Source organism: Stegodyphus dumicola, chromosome 1 (assembly GCF_044657685.1).
Source record: "Stegodyphus dumicola isolate Sdum_Otavi_A_Nest chromosome 1, ASM4465768v1".
In the NCBI taxonomy this organism is placed as follows: domain Eukaryota; kingdom Metazoa; phylum Arthropoda; class Arachnida; order Araneae; family Eresidae; genus Stegodyphus; species Stegodyphus dumicola.
The window spans coordinates 107,006,618-107,026,574 of NC_140768.1; the positions used below are offsets into that span (position 1 = coordinate 107,006,618).

General features: G+C 34.4%; 1 protein-coding gene across 6 annotated transcripts in view; it reads right to left on the reverse strand.

Annotated features, from left to right (window-relative positions):
• Positions 1-362: 362 nt before the first annotated feature.
• The window catches only part of LOC118204049 (arf-GAP domain and FG repeat-containing protein 1-like), a 91,136-nt gene continuing 71,541 nt past the window's right edge, over positions 363-19,957 (reverse strand). For 3 of the 6 annotated variants that reach the window (XM_085818949.1, XM_035376370.2, XM_085818958.1), the window contains exons 6-8: positions 18,430-18,957; positions 16,968-17,425; positions 363-1,369 (exon numbers count right to left, since the gene is read on the reverse strand). In XM_085818949.1, the coding sequence (XP_085675075.1) occupies positions 1,304-1,369; positions 16,968-17,425; positions 18,430-18,957 (1,052 nt within the window). In that variant the 3' untranslated portion in view covers positions 363-1,303. The remainder of the gene's footprint in view (positions 1,370-16,967; positions 17,426-18,429; positions 18,958-19,957) is intronic. The other 3 variants (XM_035376372.2, XM_035376371.2, XM_035376373.2) reach the window with 2 other exon arrangements.

The following is a 19,957-nucleotide window of genomic DNA, read 5'->3' on the forward strand; positions in this document are numbered from 1 at the left end:
TCATACCACTAATGCAAAAGAGCTTTTGCGTGGTAGATTTTGGTATTCAAACTGCTTTGTAATGCAAGCATTTGATTGGCTATTGAGATCATTACACAGGGGTAACATATTAAAGATTGAAAAATATCTACAAGAACAAACCTGTAAGTCTAGCTACTCTAGCAACACTCAGTGGCTAAAAATTATAACGCCATAATTATTAGTATGTATCCAGAACTAGAATTTATTCACAGTTTATATTTATTCTCAACCAAATCTTTAGAAATGTTAGTTCAGGTTTGAATTATAGTACTTCAAAGTGCAGAAATATATATTGTAAATATAGTAAGTACTGTTTAAAAAACAAACGATTTTTAGCAAAATAACTCCATAATTAATTTTATTTTTTTTACATGATTGCATTTACATTTCATGAAATAATCTGATGTATTTTCTATTATACTTTCCACAGAGACAGTTAAAAAACATAACAGCTTTTCATTAATAAGTTCAGCTTTTGTGAATTTATCATTACAAACACAATATCTGAATGAAGTTTACGAAAGCTTCATCATAAAAAAAAAAGTTTTAAACAATTATGCATAGTTTCTCATCATGGCAGTCACTTTTTAAATACCCAAACACAGAATTGTACAGAATGTTAATTACTCTCAATGAAATACATAAGTGGCAATATATTAAATTCAAATGATAAATAAATATACATTCATTTATTAAACAGAACAACATGCAAATTTATACCAACTACTAGTTATGAATAAATATACAAAATCTGCTGTATATTTGACTTCAGGTACAGAATTATATTAAACTAAAAAAGCCAATATATATATAAAATTTAAATAAATGCAACCTTCAAACAAAATAAACACACACACACATATATGTATATATATATATTATATATATATATATAATATTTAAAACAACTTTAAATATTTTTTCAATTAGATATCAAGGTATTTCTAAAATATTATATGACACGTAAATTAAAAGTAAATACAAGCAGAGACTAGAAAAATGCAAAGCATTGTACTAAGGATTAATATAAATTTATAGGAGGAATATACAGAAAAAGGTATATACTGTACATATGCATACAATTTGATAGGTAATTATATATTTAGAACATTCATTCTCAAATCATTCATTCTCTATTAAATAACATTTGTAACTTAATATTAGATCTGATTTTAGTAGATAAGTTGTGCTTTAAAATTTGCAGGAAGTGCCATAAGACAGCTGGAAACTTATGGGCACTCCAAATGGCATAGCTTGTGCTTGTTCTTCAAGGATGTAAGTGTCATAGAAAAGGATTACTAGAGTTGTTCCTAGGAGCTACTGGAAATCCTAAATTGCTAGATGATGCCTAAAGGAAGAAATTTGTTTTTTAAATATTACATAATACAATGAAATAGGGTAAGCAAAAAGTCTTTCACAGATTACAGAAGTTTATTGGAAGAAAACTACTATAATTAGACGTATATGTTTTTTTTTTTTTTTTTAAATATTAACTAAAGGAATTAAATTTATTTCTGAATAATACTAAATTAAAAAATTTTAGCATGTGTCCCTTTTGTAGAATAATGCAATATATGTTTCCTAATTCTTGCCACCTTTCTTCAGCATTTGATCTGTAACACTTGACATAGCATTTGTTATTCTGGCCTTAAAAACATCAGTATCATGAAATGGTATGGCTAAGAATCAATCCTTGATATATCCTCTGTTGATTTATGAATGCTTTTAACAATCTTATCATTTACAGTAGACCTGCCACAAGGTCACTAATGCTTTCAAACTTTTAATATCAATTCCTGATGTTCTTAACATCTGGAGCACTGACTCCATGCAAATTTCTAGGCTGCTGCTGATGGGCTATAAAAAGTTTTGTGATACTACAAATCACACTTATTTTTCTCTTTCAATGACATCATTTTATAATCAACTATTTCTTGGCACCACCTACTGCATGATCATAAAGCTGCTCAGATGAGATAATGGCTAGTGTCATTGACTGCTGCACCAAAGGGCCTGGAGATAGCATGGATATTATTTACCTGTGCAGCAAGGAGGCACTCAAATTATGTGGTGAGCTTAAATCCTCTTGATTGGTAGAAGAGGAAAAGGTGGGGGCTACTGGACCCCCGCTCCTCGGTGGTTAATTTTTACAAATTATATAGTACTCAAATGCATAAACATGAAAGTGTCGGGGACGGTTACTCGAGTTAAAATAGGATTTCTCTACAGTAATTGATTTTTACTCCAAATTGAATTGACTAAAATGCTTCATAAGAATAAGTTCTTTGAGTATCAGCATTGGTTCATAATTCCTTCTATTCGCGGAAATATTTGGCCTGACTAGAATTGCCGGTTTGGCTTTAACTTATAACTCGAGTAAAGACGAAACACTTTCGTATTTACGCATTTTTATCAATTATTGTTCATTGAACGGGAGTTGGTTTGTTCCCCTTGAAAAGTCAACTAATTTCCGATCAATGACAATGATTACATGTTTTAATTTTTCCTTTTACAATTGAAATTTTATTCTTCATGATGATTTAACTCCAGTCCCTGTTAAAACATTATTAACATTTTGCTTTCAAATTACTTCAAAACATCTTTCAAAATATAACTTACCAGTATGGATTCACACTTTTAAAATAATTCTACTTTAATTAAACTTAGGAGATAATATTATCAATTAATCAATACTGTTTAGGAAATAAATTATTATCAACTAACTTTGCAGCAATTGCGCAAGTAGTAATAACTTGTATTCGCACTAAATGGATTTAAGATCATACAACATTATATATATATATATATATATATAATTTTTTTTTTTAAATCAGAGAAAAGACTTTTTGCTTATCCTGTATACTTATCCAGTACAGTAAACCTCCAACATGCAAAGATTCTAGTTTTACAGATTTGGAGGATTTACTTGCATTCCTTATCAAAAAATATGTTAGTGAATAAAAAAGTAAGGTCAATGTTTTTTATTTTTTAGGTAAACAGAGTAGTACAGACTGATACTAGATTAAATTATTTAATTTTGATAAATTTCACTTTGATAAAGCTGTAGCATACCAGCTTTGCCAAATTTTTAATGGCAAGGGATACTTTTCTGAAGGGTTTCCTTAGGAAAATTGGCACATATTCATATTATAGATGGGAAAAACGAAAGAACACCAATGCATTCAGGTGAAACCTGAACTGAACTAACAGAGTTCAATCTTATCTATTCAGCCACTGCTAGATAAACTCAGAAGGCCTTATAGTCAAACCAGTAATCCTCTGAATGGTAAGTGAGTGCCACAGTTTTTGTTCTACTGGTTTCAATTGATAATGAAAAGTGGTTGATGCAGTCTTTAATCTTCTAATCTGGTGTAAATGCCACGTAAGATTTGCTAAACATTTTAAAGATTAAAAAATAAGCACATATACAGTTAAAACTTATATTAAAACATGTGAGGTTTACCTATTTATTTTAACTAATAGCTCATTCTAAGTTGAAAAGCCTTTCCTATTACGCTCTGTTCACCCACGCGTTTCACGCCAGAATGTAAACAAGATAGCGAGAGTTTATTCAGATTAAGGTAGAATGAAGTGCTACTAAAACATGAGTTTCAGAGCATGTCTGCGTATTCCAGGACATATTGTGCTGTGATTATTAGCAATTTGTATTACTGGCATTGAGCATTCTAGCCACTAGGCTTGTCGCCGGTTTACTATAAACCAGAGCTCTTCCTGCAAGTTAAAGTAGTCTGTGAGCCATTAGGCTAATCTACTACCACACCTTGAAATTTAGAATTTTTTTTATGTTATTCTGTTAACAAGTAATATGGAGGACTATATTGAAACTCCAGTTCAGAAGAAAGGTCCATCCTTGTGGATGTTTCACCAGCAGAATTCTCAGAAGCACAAAAAACATGCACTAGTTTAGCGGCTCTCTAGAAGAAAGAGAAAAGCAAAAAGGAAAAAGTTTATAATTGGAAAGGTGAGGCTACTCAGAGTGGCAGGTTCTAAAAATGGGGAAGATAAGCTTCAACTGTGTGTGCCTTTGTTTTTAGGAAAGGGATCTTGAAGTTATGCCACGAGGAAATCTTTGGTCATTTAGGGGTAACAAAAACCAAGGATACAGTTTTGACACACATTTCTGGCCAAATTGTTACCAGCAAATTGAAGAATTTGTGAGGACGTGCGATATTTGTCAGCGTTTAGATCACAATAGGGATAAAAAGGAAAGCCCCAATGAAGATTGTGCCCCTTATATCAGAAGTGCATAACAGATTTGCATCATGTGTTTCATTTTAAAAATGGTTAGAACCAAATGTTTTATCTCAAGTATTAGCATTTTGTCAAATTTGAGGAATATACTTTTTATGAGGCAGACATTAGGAGAAGTTTAAATTATTTTTGTTGTATTTTTCCTTTTATGTTATCCCTTCCATAGTCTAGGAAAATTCTTCTATGAGGAGAGGATTTGTGATAAGGTGGCATAAAGTTTCTTTGTCTAGGATGAGTAATTTCAGAGCGCAATAATTTTCATATCAACGGTGAAATCCTGTGCCTTTGTTAATGATTCCGGTTGCAGCCTCGAAGGTCGCTCCAGTGGACAAAGAGGTAAAAGAAGTCTTTTCACCAGGGTCAGGAGATGGACACTTTGTTAGGTATGAGTGAAAGAATCTTCTTCCCCCCGCGAGTTCAGCACAAGTAAACACAGGGAGATATATAAGGTGGTTTCCTGAGAAGAGAGAACAACTTTCTTGTTTAGAGCTATGGACATGTTGGCCTGCTAAGAACGATCATTCCTTGTGTATCACGTGTCGCATTAGAGCATTTTTCCTGTAACAAAATTCTGAAATTACAGGACTAAATATATCCAAGTCCCATACTGTCAAGATATGCAACTGTTAAGGTTTTCATCGTACTAAAATTCATGTTATTGTTAAAACTTGAGGTAGAAGTTCATTTCAACCCTATGTCACAGCCCAGGGTTTGCACAGCGGTTTTGGCCACTACACCACAATACATTTTTCATATGTCACAGACATTTCTGGATTTTTTACTATTAAAATATCTGCCAGCTTTCTGTGGGAAAAAAATTCAAAAAAGCCATAAAATAAATTCTGCAGAGAAAAATAACACATATCCAAAACTTTGAATTACAAATGAAAAGACTTAACAATAAAATCAATTTTAATGTAATAAATGAAATCAATTTTAATAATAATAAATGAAATCAATTTTCATGTAATTATAGCAGAACTTTTGCTTCTGCTAAAGCATTATATTTAATAAAATTTATTATTACTTTTTTTTAATTTAAAAAAAAAGATAGTTGAAAATTGCTAGAATGAAAGAGAAAAATATTTTTAAAGCACGATAGACAAAAATAAAAATATTTTAACATTACTTTTATAAAAAACATAACTGTAATATGTTGCCATTATTTCAATGTCACTGTAATAATGTTATTATATTCATTTTGTCTTCAAGAAATTCGCAAATCATCAAATCAAAATTTCTGTATTCATATGATTTTAAAATAACCAAAATATTGATATGTCACCATACTTAGATTTGTACACAATAGAATTCAGACTGCCAAAGGAGAAAAAGATTGTTCTGATATGATACAGATAACAAATTTAAACAGTAATCTGAATGTCTACCAGAAAACTTTATTGCAAAATTTAAGATCTCAAAACTTGAGAAATTTTCATAAAAATTACGAACAATTTGTGAAAATTGACAGTTATGCATAAATAAGAGTTTATAAATATCAGTAGAACGTAAAGTGCTGGCCATCCAAAATATAAATTATGAAGGAAGCATCCAAACAGCATGAAACTTGCATCATGTGTATACCATCATGAAATATGCAAATGAGTATAATTTTATGGTGTGCACACAGGTCCGCGCCAAGCGTAATTGGCGCCGTCGTGCAAATGTCTAGCGAGCGCCTTTATGCAATGATGCCTTTTGCTTATGGTTAACATTTAAAATGAAGTATTATTAACATAATGATATGAAAAAAAATTATCTTTAGTCTAAATATGCAAACATTTTGTGCTTTGTTAAAACCCACACTTAAACATATTTGTTGAAGAATTATACATACATTTATGTTATAAAAGCCGCCTAACCGGTACAGAGGATAATTGCTGATTGCGGTGCTTAAGGGCCCGGGTTCAAATCTCGGAGAAGGCATGGGTGTTTGTAAATGTATAGTGTCCATGGGGTAAGGAGGCACTCTAAATGTGCGAGGTGAAAGTCTTCCCGAAAGGTTGGTTGGTGGCAGGGAAACAGGGGGAGATGCTCGGACGCCCTTCCAGCTTTTCATCAAAATTGGAGCCGAAACTGAGCGAAATCGCATTGTCACCTGTAAGGTGCTCAAGGCTGTTGCCAACAACAGACGTATCTTACGCTCCTTGCCACGAGGAAATTCGTGGGCTTGGGCTGACTATAGGTCAGACAAGTGAGCATTAGTCAACAACAACAACATGTTATAAAAACATAACACTGCAAGCGAAGCAAACTAATATACTAAACACATTGGATACCAAATATACTGCTGAACATCGTTTATTACCTTAAAATTTAAAACAAATTAATTTAGATATCTAATAAGTGTGCACTGAATAAACTGTTGTTCGCAGCGTTGTTTACGACAAGGTTCAAACTGTGATTACAAAAGAGCACAAAAAATGCTCTAGGGTTGATATCTAGGGATATATCTAAAATACTCTTTTGCATGCCACTATGCTGTTGACAATGATATAGCTTTAGAGTTTCAACCGTCAAAGCTACATTTCCTCCAAAAGTTTGCAAAAACTGCAGTTCATGCATAAGATCTATATACTATTTATATAACTTTGATTTTTATCAGTTAATACTTTTTGCAGTTTTTGACATAAGTTGAGTTGATCTTGTAAATCTATATGAATGAGAAACGTGAGTCTTAAATACACACTTTAAATTTGATTTATTTACTTTAAACAAAAGAGTAGTACCACCTCCTTCAATTATTTGCTATTGATCTAATAGTTCATATATTTTCCAAGCAATGGTTTAAGATATACTCTATTTTTCAGAAGTAAGGTAAAATATTTCAAACAGTGACTTTCCGAGTGTTTTTAAGAAGTGTTTTACCTAATAGTTCTTATAATACAGTGAAATACGTTTAACGCGAAAACGCTTAAGACGAAAAATTGGTTAACATGAAATAATACAATGGTCCTGACAAACTACTATATACACAGTCCAGTCACATTAATGTGACCATCTGTCAAAAGCCAGAATAACCACCTTTCGCAGAGCGGACTGCTGTGAGACGTGCAGGAAGAGAGTCACATAGGTCCCTGAAGGTGTTCTCTGGGATGTTGAGCCATGCCGACTCTAATGCAGTGGCCAGCTGCGCTAGATTACGCGGTTGAGGATCCATGGCGCGAACAACTCGATCGAGATGGTCCCACAGATGCTCGATTGGGTTTAAATCAGGTGAGTTTGCTGGCCAGGGGAGGATGGTAAACTCATCCTGGTGCTCTTCGAACCACGCACGTACACTGGCAGCTGTATGGCACCTCGCATTGTCCTGCTGGAAGATGCCATCATCCTGAGGAAAAACAATGTGCATGTAGGGGTGAACATGGTCCGCAAGGACAGATGCGTACTTGTATTGATCCATTGTGCCTTCCACAATGATCAGTGAACCTAGAGAATGCCAGGAAAACATTCCCCAGACCATAATGCTCCCGCCTCCAGCTTGGACCGTTCCGGCAATGGTTGCAGGGTGGTTCCTTTCAGAGGTTTCACGCCTTATACGCCAACGTCCATCTGTCCGATGGAGCATAAAACGCGATTCATCCGAAAACGCAACCTGTCGCCACTCAGTGGACGTCCAGCTGCTGTACTGGAGTGCAAATTCTAGCCTTCGCCGTCGATGAACAGCAGTCAGCATAGGTGCACGAACCAGGCGTCTGCTTCGGAGGCCCAGACGCAGCAATGTTCGCTGAATAGTACTTTGGGAGACACTTTTGGTAGCCCCTTGGTTCATTTTGGTGGTCAGTTGCTCAACGGTAGCCCGTCTATCTGCCCGAACGCATCTCCGCAACCGTCGTTCGCCTCTGTCATCTATGGCCCGTGGTGCACCACATTTGCCACGTCGCTGATTTTGGACAGTTTCATTTTGCCATGCACGGTACACTTTTACCACGGCGGCACGCGAACAGTTCACAAACTCAGCCGTTTCGGAAATGCTTCCACCCTTGGCCCGAAAGCCAATGATCATGCCCTTTTGGAAGTCGGATAAATCGCTTCGTTTCTGCATTACGCCAACGATTGAAATGCTTTCCGAAGCCCTCACACACCCTTTATATACGCTCAACTGCACTGTGCTGCCACCTGCCTTCTGTGATTGGTTATTTAACTCTGACATGGAAAGTACGTGGTGGTCACATTAATGTGACTGGACTGTGTATTTTCATACATTTTGTCTCTCTTAACATGAAACAAAAATCGCTTAACACGAAAAGATATCCTTTCTAGAAATGAACAAAATACGGAAAATACCGGCCTCGCAGGCGAGATTTAGGAGGAATGTGAAATGAAAGAAAAGTGGTTTCACATGTTTCGTAGAAAGGAAGCTAACTTCGCTTTGAAATACCCTCAGAATAGGCTCTGACACGAGCCAATTTTGTTTATCTAAGCTACTTTCACCTTCCACCCCTACAAACCTTACACGAACATCTTATCTCTCATCAGTTGGCTTTGGAATTCGGTGATGAGTGCATCACAATGTGAGTAAAATCTGTCAGTTTGGTTCATATGTTGCACTATGCATGTCTGTGCGTCTTCAAATGTTGCACTCTGCATGGAATTCAGCGACTCCATGGACGAATGAAAATTGTTTTCATCATGCAAAATTCTCAAAAGTATCAGATTTTTTGGCTCCAAAAGGAAGATATTGAAACTCAGCCAACACTTAATGAAATGTTTGATAAAGTTTCTGTATCAGTGGACTGTCCTACTGTATTATCAGAAGAATTCGTTGCAGTAGTTGATGATAATATGTGTACAGCCCCAATCATGACAGGCAAAGACATTTTGGAGTTTGTTCAAATCTAAAAAAATATCAATGATGCAGATTCTGATGATGAAAATGAAATGATAATGCAGCTCCTGTTCCCACGTCATCTGAAATGAAAAACATCATAAAACTTATGGGCAGTTATTTAGATGCACATTCCAATGGTGAGATGAATAACAAAATGGATGACATTGAACAATTTGTTAACAGTTTGATGCTAAAAAAGACAAAGAAAAATATGATTATTTTTCAAAAACTCAATAAATGTTTTGTTTTTGAAAAAACGTGAAAATTTTGTATTAAATTTCATTAAGTTCTCGTTTCATTGATTTTTATTAAATACATGCCTATGTTAATAAAATGCACTCTATTAAACCTAATTTTGTTGAATATATTTTTTTTTCAAATATCCTTTAATACAAAAAAATATTTTAGTCCTCTCAGTTTCGTGTTAAACAATTTTCACTGTAGTTATGTTCTATTTTTATTTTTACTTCCAATTTTTCTGTTTTCATTTTCCCTCAGATGTCGGAAGAAAAACAGAAAAAACTGTCTGAGCACCAGAATGCAATGAAGGAAAAGAAAGTGAGAGGAAGACTTAATAAAACAGAACTTTAAAATTACCCACTTTTTCCAAAACCCAGTGAATACCCAAGCTGATGCTACTAGCATTAATTGTCCATCAACGTCTCAGCTACCATTAAAATTTCCAAAAGAAGCTAATAATCAAAGAGTTAGAAAGTGTTTTCACCCGGGAATGACCTTTTAATGTCAATGCAGCCGTTCAAAAAAACAGAAGAAATACTAGCGAAATCTACGCTTTATGCAGTAGATATATGCATTTGCCTGTACCTGAAGATTCCATATTATGCATAAGTCCATTACTGCGATCCCAAGTTGAAGCCTTGATAGAAAATGGTCTTGGATAACCTGGTTTCAAATTTCAATTTCCCAAAAGACAAAAATGGATGTAAATTTTTTTTTAGATGTACTTTTGCAGAATCTTGCAAAACAACGAAAGAGTTAAAAGGGATTAGTTGCTAAATTCTGCTGAAAAAAATTATGTTTATTGTTTTCGTTGTAAAATTTTTAACAGTATCAGCAACGTAAAACTGAGTAGTTCTTAATTTATAAAACACATTTCTGGAATCTACATCTTTGGTCCGATTTTTTAGAACGATTATGAAAAAATAAACCTGTTGATTTGGAATTTCAAAATTTATTTAAAAAAGAAAATAAGCACTGGCACAATGTTATTGAAAGAATTATCTATGCCATTCAGTTTTAGCCACACAAATCTTAGCCTTCTGTGGTTTCAGTAGCAAGTTATTCGAAAGAAACAATAATTTTTTAATGTGTATAGAAATTATCACAAAATTTGACCCTATGATGTCTGTATATATTAATAAAATTCAAACTAAAAAAATATGCTTCATTACCTTGAAGATAAAATTCAAAATGAAACAATTATCTTATTAGGGGATAATATAAAGCAAATTATCTTAAGTAAGGTCAAACAGGCAAATTATTTTTCGATTTTACTTGATTGTACCCCTGATGCCAGCCATCAAGAGCAAATATCAGTTTCAATGAGGTATCTTAATTTAGAAAATATAGACGTGATTATTGAAGAAACATTTTTAGTATTTTGTCTTGCAACAGATACGGCAGGTGATGGACTAACAACATTCTTATTAAAGATTTTAGAGAAAGATGGTTTAGATGTTAGTAATTTACGTGGCCAAGGATATGACAATGGCTCAAAAATGAAAGGTAAACATTTTTCGAGTAATTATGCTCAAATCGTTGCTTTTCTGAATTAAAAATTTAACCTAAATTTATCGTAATATGTAACAGTGCTTAAATTTTGTTATGTAAGATTACCATAACAACAAGTAATCAGCGAAAGAAAATCACAAAAAAAGATACATGTTGTACAAATTACTACGATTGCAACAGTAGACACAAAATAAGGGTTAAGCAATTTATCTCAATGTGTCTATGATGGCAGTGTATACACTTACATAAACATCGATATCGCATATTTTCACATCCATTAAGAAATAAGACAGCACCAGAGATGAATTCCTGCCCTGGTTATAACTTTCGGTCAAAGAAGACAGTATGCTAGGAGGAAGGGGCACTCAGAGCTGGCAAGCTCAAGGCTGCCTTAACACAGTTAACCTGTTCAGTACGAGCATGTCATATATGCATCAGCAGCATACATTACATGACGGCCGGTTGTGTCATATTTCAATCGCCATTTAATTCACTCTATGGCTGGGCATACCGCATTTGACTTTTTGGATAGAACATTTAATTAGTATTTTTTATTGCCACTACATGTAGCTGTATGTCTGTTATGGTGAAATATATCGAAAGATATGTGTACCTTCATTCCCACGCAATGTTTTTACTTCCTTGTACGAAGTAAAAAGGAAGTACTGTAACTGCAAAAAGTTTCAGGCAGCATATTTCAACGAAAATATCCATTTTGACCGCTATCAAACGCAATTTAACAATGTTTTTGTGTGATAGCTGTACGTAAGGACATAATAAAAGACTCTTTTCCTAAAAAAAAAAAAAAAAAAAAAAAAATTATAAAACTGCTTTAAAATGAATTCTGAAGGGAATTTTTCGTGGCGTCTGTACGAACGTACGTATCTCGCATAACTCAAAAACGAGTAGCCTCAGAACGTTGAAATTTTATATATAGGACTGCAATTTTGGCCTCCTCGGTGATTGCGGTGATTTATTGCCAGAGGGCGCACCGCACAAAGAGTTAGTTGTGTTACAGAACATAAGGGGAGCGGAAGCGCCAAAATGTCGTGCGTAGTACCGCTAATTGAGGTAATTGCATCGTATCTGTCAGGTGGCAGAAAACTAGTACGATGTATCAATTTGCATGCCAGGTAGCAGAATATGTGTATCATGTACATGCCAGGAGGCATAACGCTTGTAAACATGCCAGGTGGCATACGGCTTGTAAATAAATGTATAGTAAAATATCTTGGTGCAATAGATCAAGGAACACGCATCAACAACCTTCTGATCATTTGGATACGTACAATTGCTATAACATGTAGATGTGCACCTCGTATTTTGGTTGCAATTGGCCGCACCAAACATATATAAATATATTTATATATATATCCACTCTGTTACCCAGCTCGGTGATCTCACTTTCTTTACTCTTATATGTTTGTAAATTGTACATTTTTTGCTTTAAAAATGATTGAATTATGTTGTTCTTATCTTCCAGTTAAGGTTTTTATGCCTTTGGTATATCTGTATGCAATATTTTTATTAATATCAACAATTTTAAAGTTGTTTAAGTGGCGCTAAGCCTAATACTTTTTTTAATGGCGGCCATTGCTTGTTTACATTTGAAACAGCAGACTAGTGGATTTGTTGCCAATCTAGAGAAACTTAGCTTCGCAACAACAAAGATAGCGCCTTCATTTATCATTGTGAATTAAATCATGCTTAATCCTTTCTGGAAATTTTTCGAGGAAATAAGTGTTTAAGATTTACTTCATAATTTTTAATACAGATATTTTGATTTTTTATGTATTTTTGCCTTGTCGCGAAGTGAGAACTGAATTAATCGATTGAGAAATACTCAATCGTCTGTGAAAACTGTTTCTTTTTTTGTTTTGTTTGCTTAATTTCTTTTATACATCGTTCTAGCTTTATTATAGTATTTGAATAGAACATGTGGCAACGATTAGATAATTCCTTTAAATGATATAAATTTTGTGCATTCTGTGTTATAATATGAACAAAATATAATACTGTTAAGTGAATCTAGCGCCAGAGTGTCGCTATGGTAAACAAATAGAGTGAATGCATTTATTCTATTGTGGTTTATGCGCTGTCGGCAAAGCAGATTTAATTCAATACAATAAGTTTAAATGAAATGCAAGAAAAAATGTGTATAATTTAATATTCCCTACAAGGAAGTCATGTGGTGTACACATCAGATTTTTTACTTTTGGTATTTTGTTTCGGAATGAGAGTGAGATTCATGCGTGGGTGCTGAGCAATGTAATGTTTCTTTAACAGCATCTATAAACAAATGCACATGTTCTTGCTGCATTGAAGTACTTTTTATTTTTATTTTTGTGATATAATGGGATAGATGTTCTATCATTAGATTTTTTTTTGATTACTCTTTGAGTTTTGCGGGATTGAGACGAATAGAATATTTTGTATTTCTTAGTGAAAGTTTTTTTTTTTTTTAAATGGCAAAACGAAAGCATTATCTGGCCACAGAACAACATATACAAATGCTAAATGAGTCAAATTTGCTGAGTAAAATAGCAGCAGATATTCTATTCCTGTGACATATGCAGCATTGGACTTTGCGTACATCCATGTTTCAAAGAATATCATACACTGCCACTTTTTTAAAATACTGCTGCCTTTTCGTTGTTTGCACGTTGAATTTTCATGAAAGACAGTTTTAATATTTTTTAATTTTAACTATGTGTTGTGTTAAATAAAATCTGCAATTGTTTGGATATTTTTCCATATATATTTATTTGTGGGATAAGAAGAAAATTATATTATTCTAGAATGAGTATTTTATAAAATTTTTAAGGAAAATATAATGATAAAGCTTTAAAATCAAATCTGACAACTAGCTGAATGTTCTTCTCATAATGTACCAAAAATTGGAACAATTGGATGAAAAATTTAATTTATACGAATGTTTTTCCAAAGTTAGGCTTAGCAGTGCGAATTGCCCATCCCCACAATATGATGCATCTGGTTAACGCGCCGTCCCAAGACAACGCTTCCGTAATACAGATGCCCATCGTGAATGGGTTAAATGCCCCAACCCCTACAGGTGATCCAAGAAGCCGTTAACCTATCGGTCGAACCGATGAGCTAAGACTAAGCTGATTTGGCAGGAAGAATTAGCAACTCACATTCCACTTCTCCGTTCTGAAGGGATGGTAAAAACATCTGCCATCAACAGGGACCCCCAACACCGGACAGCAGAACGAAGCCACTTAAACACTGTCAGACATACTAGGCCACCAATCTGGCTTGCTAATACTACGTCATGGTATACAAATGTCGGCTTTAGGCGCCCCCAGAGGGAAACCATGGAAATATATGAATATGCAGTTTTGAGGCTCCCTTCAAGCAGTTTAAAAAACTCGCTGAATTCGCCAACTCCACCGACAGGGGTATTTTTGCCCGCACAACCATGAATATCTGACTATATAGCTCAACCACAACCGGACAAGAATGCCATATAGTCCCTGCCAAGCCTGAAACAGCCATTGCTAGCGATGACTCAGTCCTGTCGAGACTGATTTTAAACACCTGTGGCCGAGACTGCCTAGGAACATATCCTAATCAGTAGCTTCCCAGGTTCTACCTGAATCAACCCCCCCAGGGAGGGGTGTTCAAATAAGATAAGATTTTTCTGTTCAGACAGGCAGTGAGATGAACTACTTGTTTCAAAGATTGCATGGCGCCTTTTTGACTCGACGCCATTGTGCACCGCACAACCTTGCACCTATTGTTGCCGCGGGCCTGCGTGCACAACTGCAATGCTCCTTAGAATCCATTTATAAAGGGAGGAAAGACTGCTGTTTTGAATAATGTGAATTGTTCTCTCATGAAATTTTGTGTGTGTGCAGCTTCAGTATGCCTCATCGAAAAACATGTACAGCATTGAAGCATGTTTCCTAGTTCAATTGAGGCAAAATTGTTGCATACAAGGATTGCAGATTATCCTTCCAGGAAATTGGTCATTGTGCCGGATGCAGGCAAGCAAAAGTTATTTGAATATGAAATCGGTGAATGCAGAAGGGAATGATTGATGGACAGAAGCTATTAAAACCACCTTATCACTCCACTCCATGGGAAGAACAGGTATATTGTGTGCATGGCACTGATGGAGTACACTGCCACATCTGCAATTAAGTCACAATGAATGCAGTCTGTAACATAACAATCTGCATGAACAATTCAACATCATTTATAGTACAATGGACTGTCTGCTAGACATCAAATACCACTTACTTTTAATTTTAAACCACAGGTGTTTGCAATGGTGCACTGAGTGGTGGAAATGGACACCTAAACTGCATTACGTGTTTTCGGACAAATAATGCTTCTGCCTGCAGTACCATGATGTTCAAATTAAGAGTTTGGAGACACAGTGGAAAGAGGATGCTTGAATGTTGTGTTATGCATCATCATACTGATCCTATACGCAGTGTTATGGTGTAAGTGGTGTTGTATTCTACTCCCACATCCCCTTAGTATGCATTATCAATACACTTAGTGGCCAATGCTATATCTCTGAGGGTTTGCAGCCTGTTTTCCTTACCTTCAAGGCTTGCCTGTGACCACATTTCAACAAAGCAATGTGCAACCACATATTCCACACAATGTGCAACCACATATTCCACACAATGTGCAAGCTTTCTTCTTAGCCCAATATACTGCACTATTACAGTGGCCCGCTCGTTCCTCAGATCTATTGTCCATCGAACATATCTGGTCTGTACTCTGAAGAACGATCAGCCCGGCATGCTGCACCCACAGGTACAACAGATAAACTTTGGCTACATGTGAGAGCAAAATAGGCTGCCATTCCCCAACAGCCCACCTAAAGCCTCTTTCACTCAATGCCATGGCATGTAGCAGCGATTATTAACAAATGTGGAGGCTAAACTCATTACTAATTTTCTCATTTTCTTCAATTCGAAGGCTGTACTTTGAATCAATAAACACTGATATTATTTATAATCTCTGAAATAAATTCGGCTTTGATACTTTTTGACTTTTTTCGTTCTGCATTTTAGATGACCAGCAGTGTATATCAAAGAGAAAAATTACTTCAACAGCCAACCATAGTCACCAACTTTTCTATTTAATTTAAATCTATGTATTTATTTTTATTCAACTCGTCATTTCTTTCTGAAAGGAATGCTCGAGATCACTGGTCTCAAATTGGCAGCCCCCGAAACAACTTTACACCGTCTGTGAATACATTTCCCATAAATTAATTAGCATTAATATGACATTAATCATTATAGCAAAAATCTGAAGAAAGATTTTAAAGGTTTTGAGAACCTCTGTCTTTTTCATTATTATTAAAAAGGAATGTAGCACCCCAGAAAATCTACAAATGAAACTAATTAAGGATTTGAAGATACAGATTTAATTAGCTTTTTTTATGCTTGTTAAAATATATATACCTGAGTTACAAATTTTTGAGATTATAAAAACTACTTTGTTGGGGAACGCATTTATATGTGAAAGTTTTTTGGGAGGGTGGAATTAATAAATCTTAAAAAAATAGACAGATTGACCGATGAGGATCTACGATTCTCTGGATACTGGATGTCCAGACTTCATACTTTATCCATACAAAAAATTTTAGTAATCAACATAATTTCCTCTTTTCTGATAATCAGCCCTTGTTTTAATATCCCTAATAACTTATTTAATTTTCTGTAAAGCTTAGCTTTGTAAATTAAATTTAATGTTAAAGCAGAATTTGTAACTAAAAACTTTTACGTGCTAGCTGTTAAAGTGCTACTAAACTCAAATTTTAACAATTTTTTTTGCCTTTATTTGTACAGGGAAAAAAAAAAAAAAAAAAAGCTGCTTCTACTACAAGTCATTAAATAAGCACTTCTTACAATATAAACTTTCTATTTCCAGTAAATAAAGCTGTATTTGAATCTATGTTAATTATATTAAAAAAATATTGCTATGACAGTTTAGTATTTTATAAACCTACTTTAAATAACATACATAATAAAATTTTTAATTTATGACATAGATTTTAATAATCAAGGATGGCATTTTAAGTATTTTTAATGTAAAAGAAAATTACCATAAAAGGATTAACAGGATTTTGAATCCAATCAGAATGCTGTGCAGGTTCCACAGACTTCTCACTAGAAAACAGACCACCTTGCCCAAGATGACTAGAAGACCACTGTGGTATGCTTGATGGAATACCCCATGATGTCGTACCAGGAGTTGGAGAAGTGAATCCACCATTCTGCAAAAGCATCTGATTTGTTCCATACCCATTTGTTGGACTAGTCAAAACTTGAGTTGGAAAAGCAGAAAAATTGGCATTAAACTGGTTACGCACACCATCATCACTTGGACTATTACCCACCATAGGTATAGGAAATGGGGCATATACTTGACTGTTGGTTATCTGACAGTATGGAATACCACTTTCTGAAGAACTCTGGAATGGGTTAGCAGATTGAAAAGTTTGTGTTTTTGTAACTTGTGTTTGATTCCATAACTCTGTCGATGTAAAGGGATTAGAAGGTGCTGAAAACATTTTAATTTATTAATCTTAATTTAGAAAATATCATTCAGAAAAATATTTTTTAAATAGTAATTCACAAAAATAAAATTATCAAAATCAATCATTTCACAAACAAGGTTTTTTTTTTTTTTTTTTTTTAAATACTTTCAATGTTATCGTCAAGAAAGTACTCACGAATTTTAACAAAATTGTGATTGGTAATGAATTAAAACACAAAGGTATTATATAATTACTGTATATGCTACGTAATGTCTGCACTTTTTTTACTAAAATGAAGGTGTGGACATTACACAGGTCGTTCAAATGTCGCTCTTTTTCTCGTGAGTAATTCTGGGTGTAAATTTCATTTCAAACAACCACATTAAGTTCTAAGTGGAAGGAAATGGCATAAGTAATAAAAATATCAAATTTAAAGTTGTCTAACAGCTACTTAAAATTTACAAACTCACTTTCTCCCATCCACAAATATAATATAAATTACTCTCTTTATGTTATCAACACTTGGCGCATATTAGTTTGCAAAGGAGCACAATATAGAGGCACAAATTAACCAACACTTGCAATTTTAGCATTTACTTTTACATAAATTAAATAAACATTGGTTCTTTTAATATCTTGCTCACATATAAAAAAAAAAAAAATCTGTTCTGACGCACTGCATGGAAATCCATTTCATTTCACTATTCGCCACAAACCAGTGTTCACTCACCTTGAATTGCGATGTAGGAATGTCTTCTTCTCGTGCCTCAACAAGCGCTCTGATTTGGCACATTTTCTGTGTTACTGCATAGTGGACATTGTGTGGGTCACTTTTTTTTTTATATAAATTTTATTTGTAAAGTAGGGGTGTGGACATTACACGAGCATATACAGTATTTAAATAAATGAAAAATGAAATATTCCACTCTTAAAATTTTATTAACAAAAATTGAAGATATAATTCATAATAATTATTAAAATTCTCTCAAATACTGTATTTAAAAAATTAACCACTTTCAATATTTACCTATACTGAAAGTACTATTCCCATGATTTGACGCAGGTACATCAAAAAATGATCCAGAACTTGAAGTTTCTACTGTCCAGCTTGGTGCTTTTGTTGAAGCCGGCTGATGAAACAAGCTATCTAAATCTGCTAGTGCTGCATAACGATCGGCATTAGTCTGCTGTGTGGCTGTCACTGCAGTAGTTGTCACTTTAGGTAAAGGAGGACTGAAAGTATTAACTGCCGGTTCTTGCCGTGACTGCATAGGGTAAGTATCCAAACTTGCCGAAGATGGCAAGTTTGCTGTAGGAGCTGCAGTACTGCTAGCTGTAAAAGATGGCCACTGAGAAGGTGTTGATGTATTACCAGAACTAATAAGAGGAGATGATTTGAAAGGATTTGTGGGAGCAAAAGTTGGAAGGCTCAGAGGTCGAGGCATGGCCGTAGAATAAGTACCCACCCGAGAAAAAGAGTCTTTTCCTAAAGTCAAGGAGCGAGAGATGGCAGTAGAAGAAAGAGGATCAAGGTCATCGTCAAAAGAAGTCCAACCTGTAGGAGCACGTTTTTGGGTGGTAGTTAGTGATATCAGATGACTGCAGTTGAAGGTGTTGAAAATTAAGGAAGCAGAAGAAAATCATACATTGTGGCTATTTCTTTTAAATGTTCATTGCAAATAACTGCTAGTCCTATATTTTTAAACAAATTTAATATATATAGTTTTATTAATGTTATAGAAATTATCAAGATCTGCTTCAATGATAGAAAGGTATTACATTTAAGTAAGGGCTGTATCTAAATTATACTACATACTTGTTTTTTAATTTTTCTATTCATATTTAATTTTTCATTTTTAACTGAAATTACCATGCTCATTTCACTAGAGGGTTTAACAGAGAAGGACATGCCTCAGGGTTTTACTAAATGGTTAACATGTTAAATTTTAATACAGTCATTCCAACACATATAGAAAAGGAATTAAAATGCAGCAAGAAGAAGGTACAGATTTCCATATAGCATCAGAATACGAAGCATAGCAGGTGATAAGGAACATTGATTGAGAAAGTAATTATACACGGCCCGCCAAAGAAAATGCAACACCATGAAGGTTTGGCTTTATAAATATGCAAATTTCAGGGAATACATAGCGGAAGAACTGGTTTTTAAACATACTGGTTAAGTCATACAGATGATGTAAGATCCAAGTTGGTCATGTGATGTAGTATGAGATAAAAGGCAAAGAAATGAAGGACAAATCAACAGTCATTACTGTTTGGTGCTTGGGGAATCCAGAATTTCGAAGTTCAAGGTTCCAAAAGACATGCAAATAACGAGATGCTTGGACGATGACATGTGGGCAGTTCTGGCAAATGGACAATTTTATGAGTGCAGATTGTAGGCTTACATATGGATGGCTGCTGAAATGCGCTTAAAAATGATAGCACTGTTGATAGAATTTGGTCCAGATGGAACGATGAAGGAAATATAAATAGTCGCAAAAAAAAAAAAAAAAAAAAAAAAAAAAAAAAAAAAAAAACATATACTACAGAAT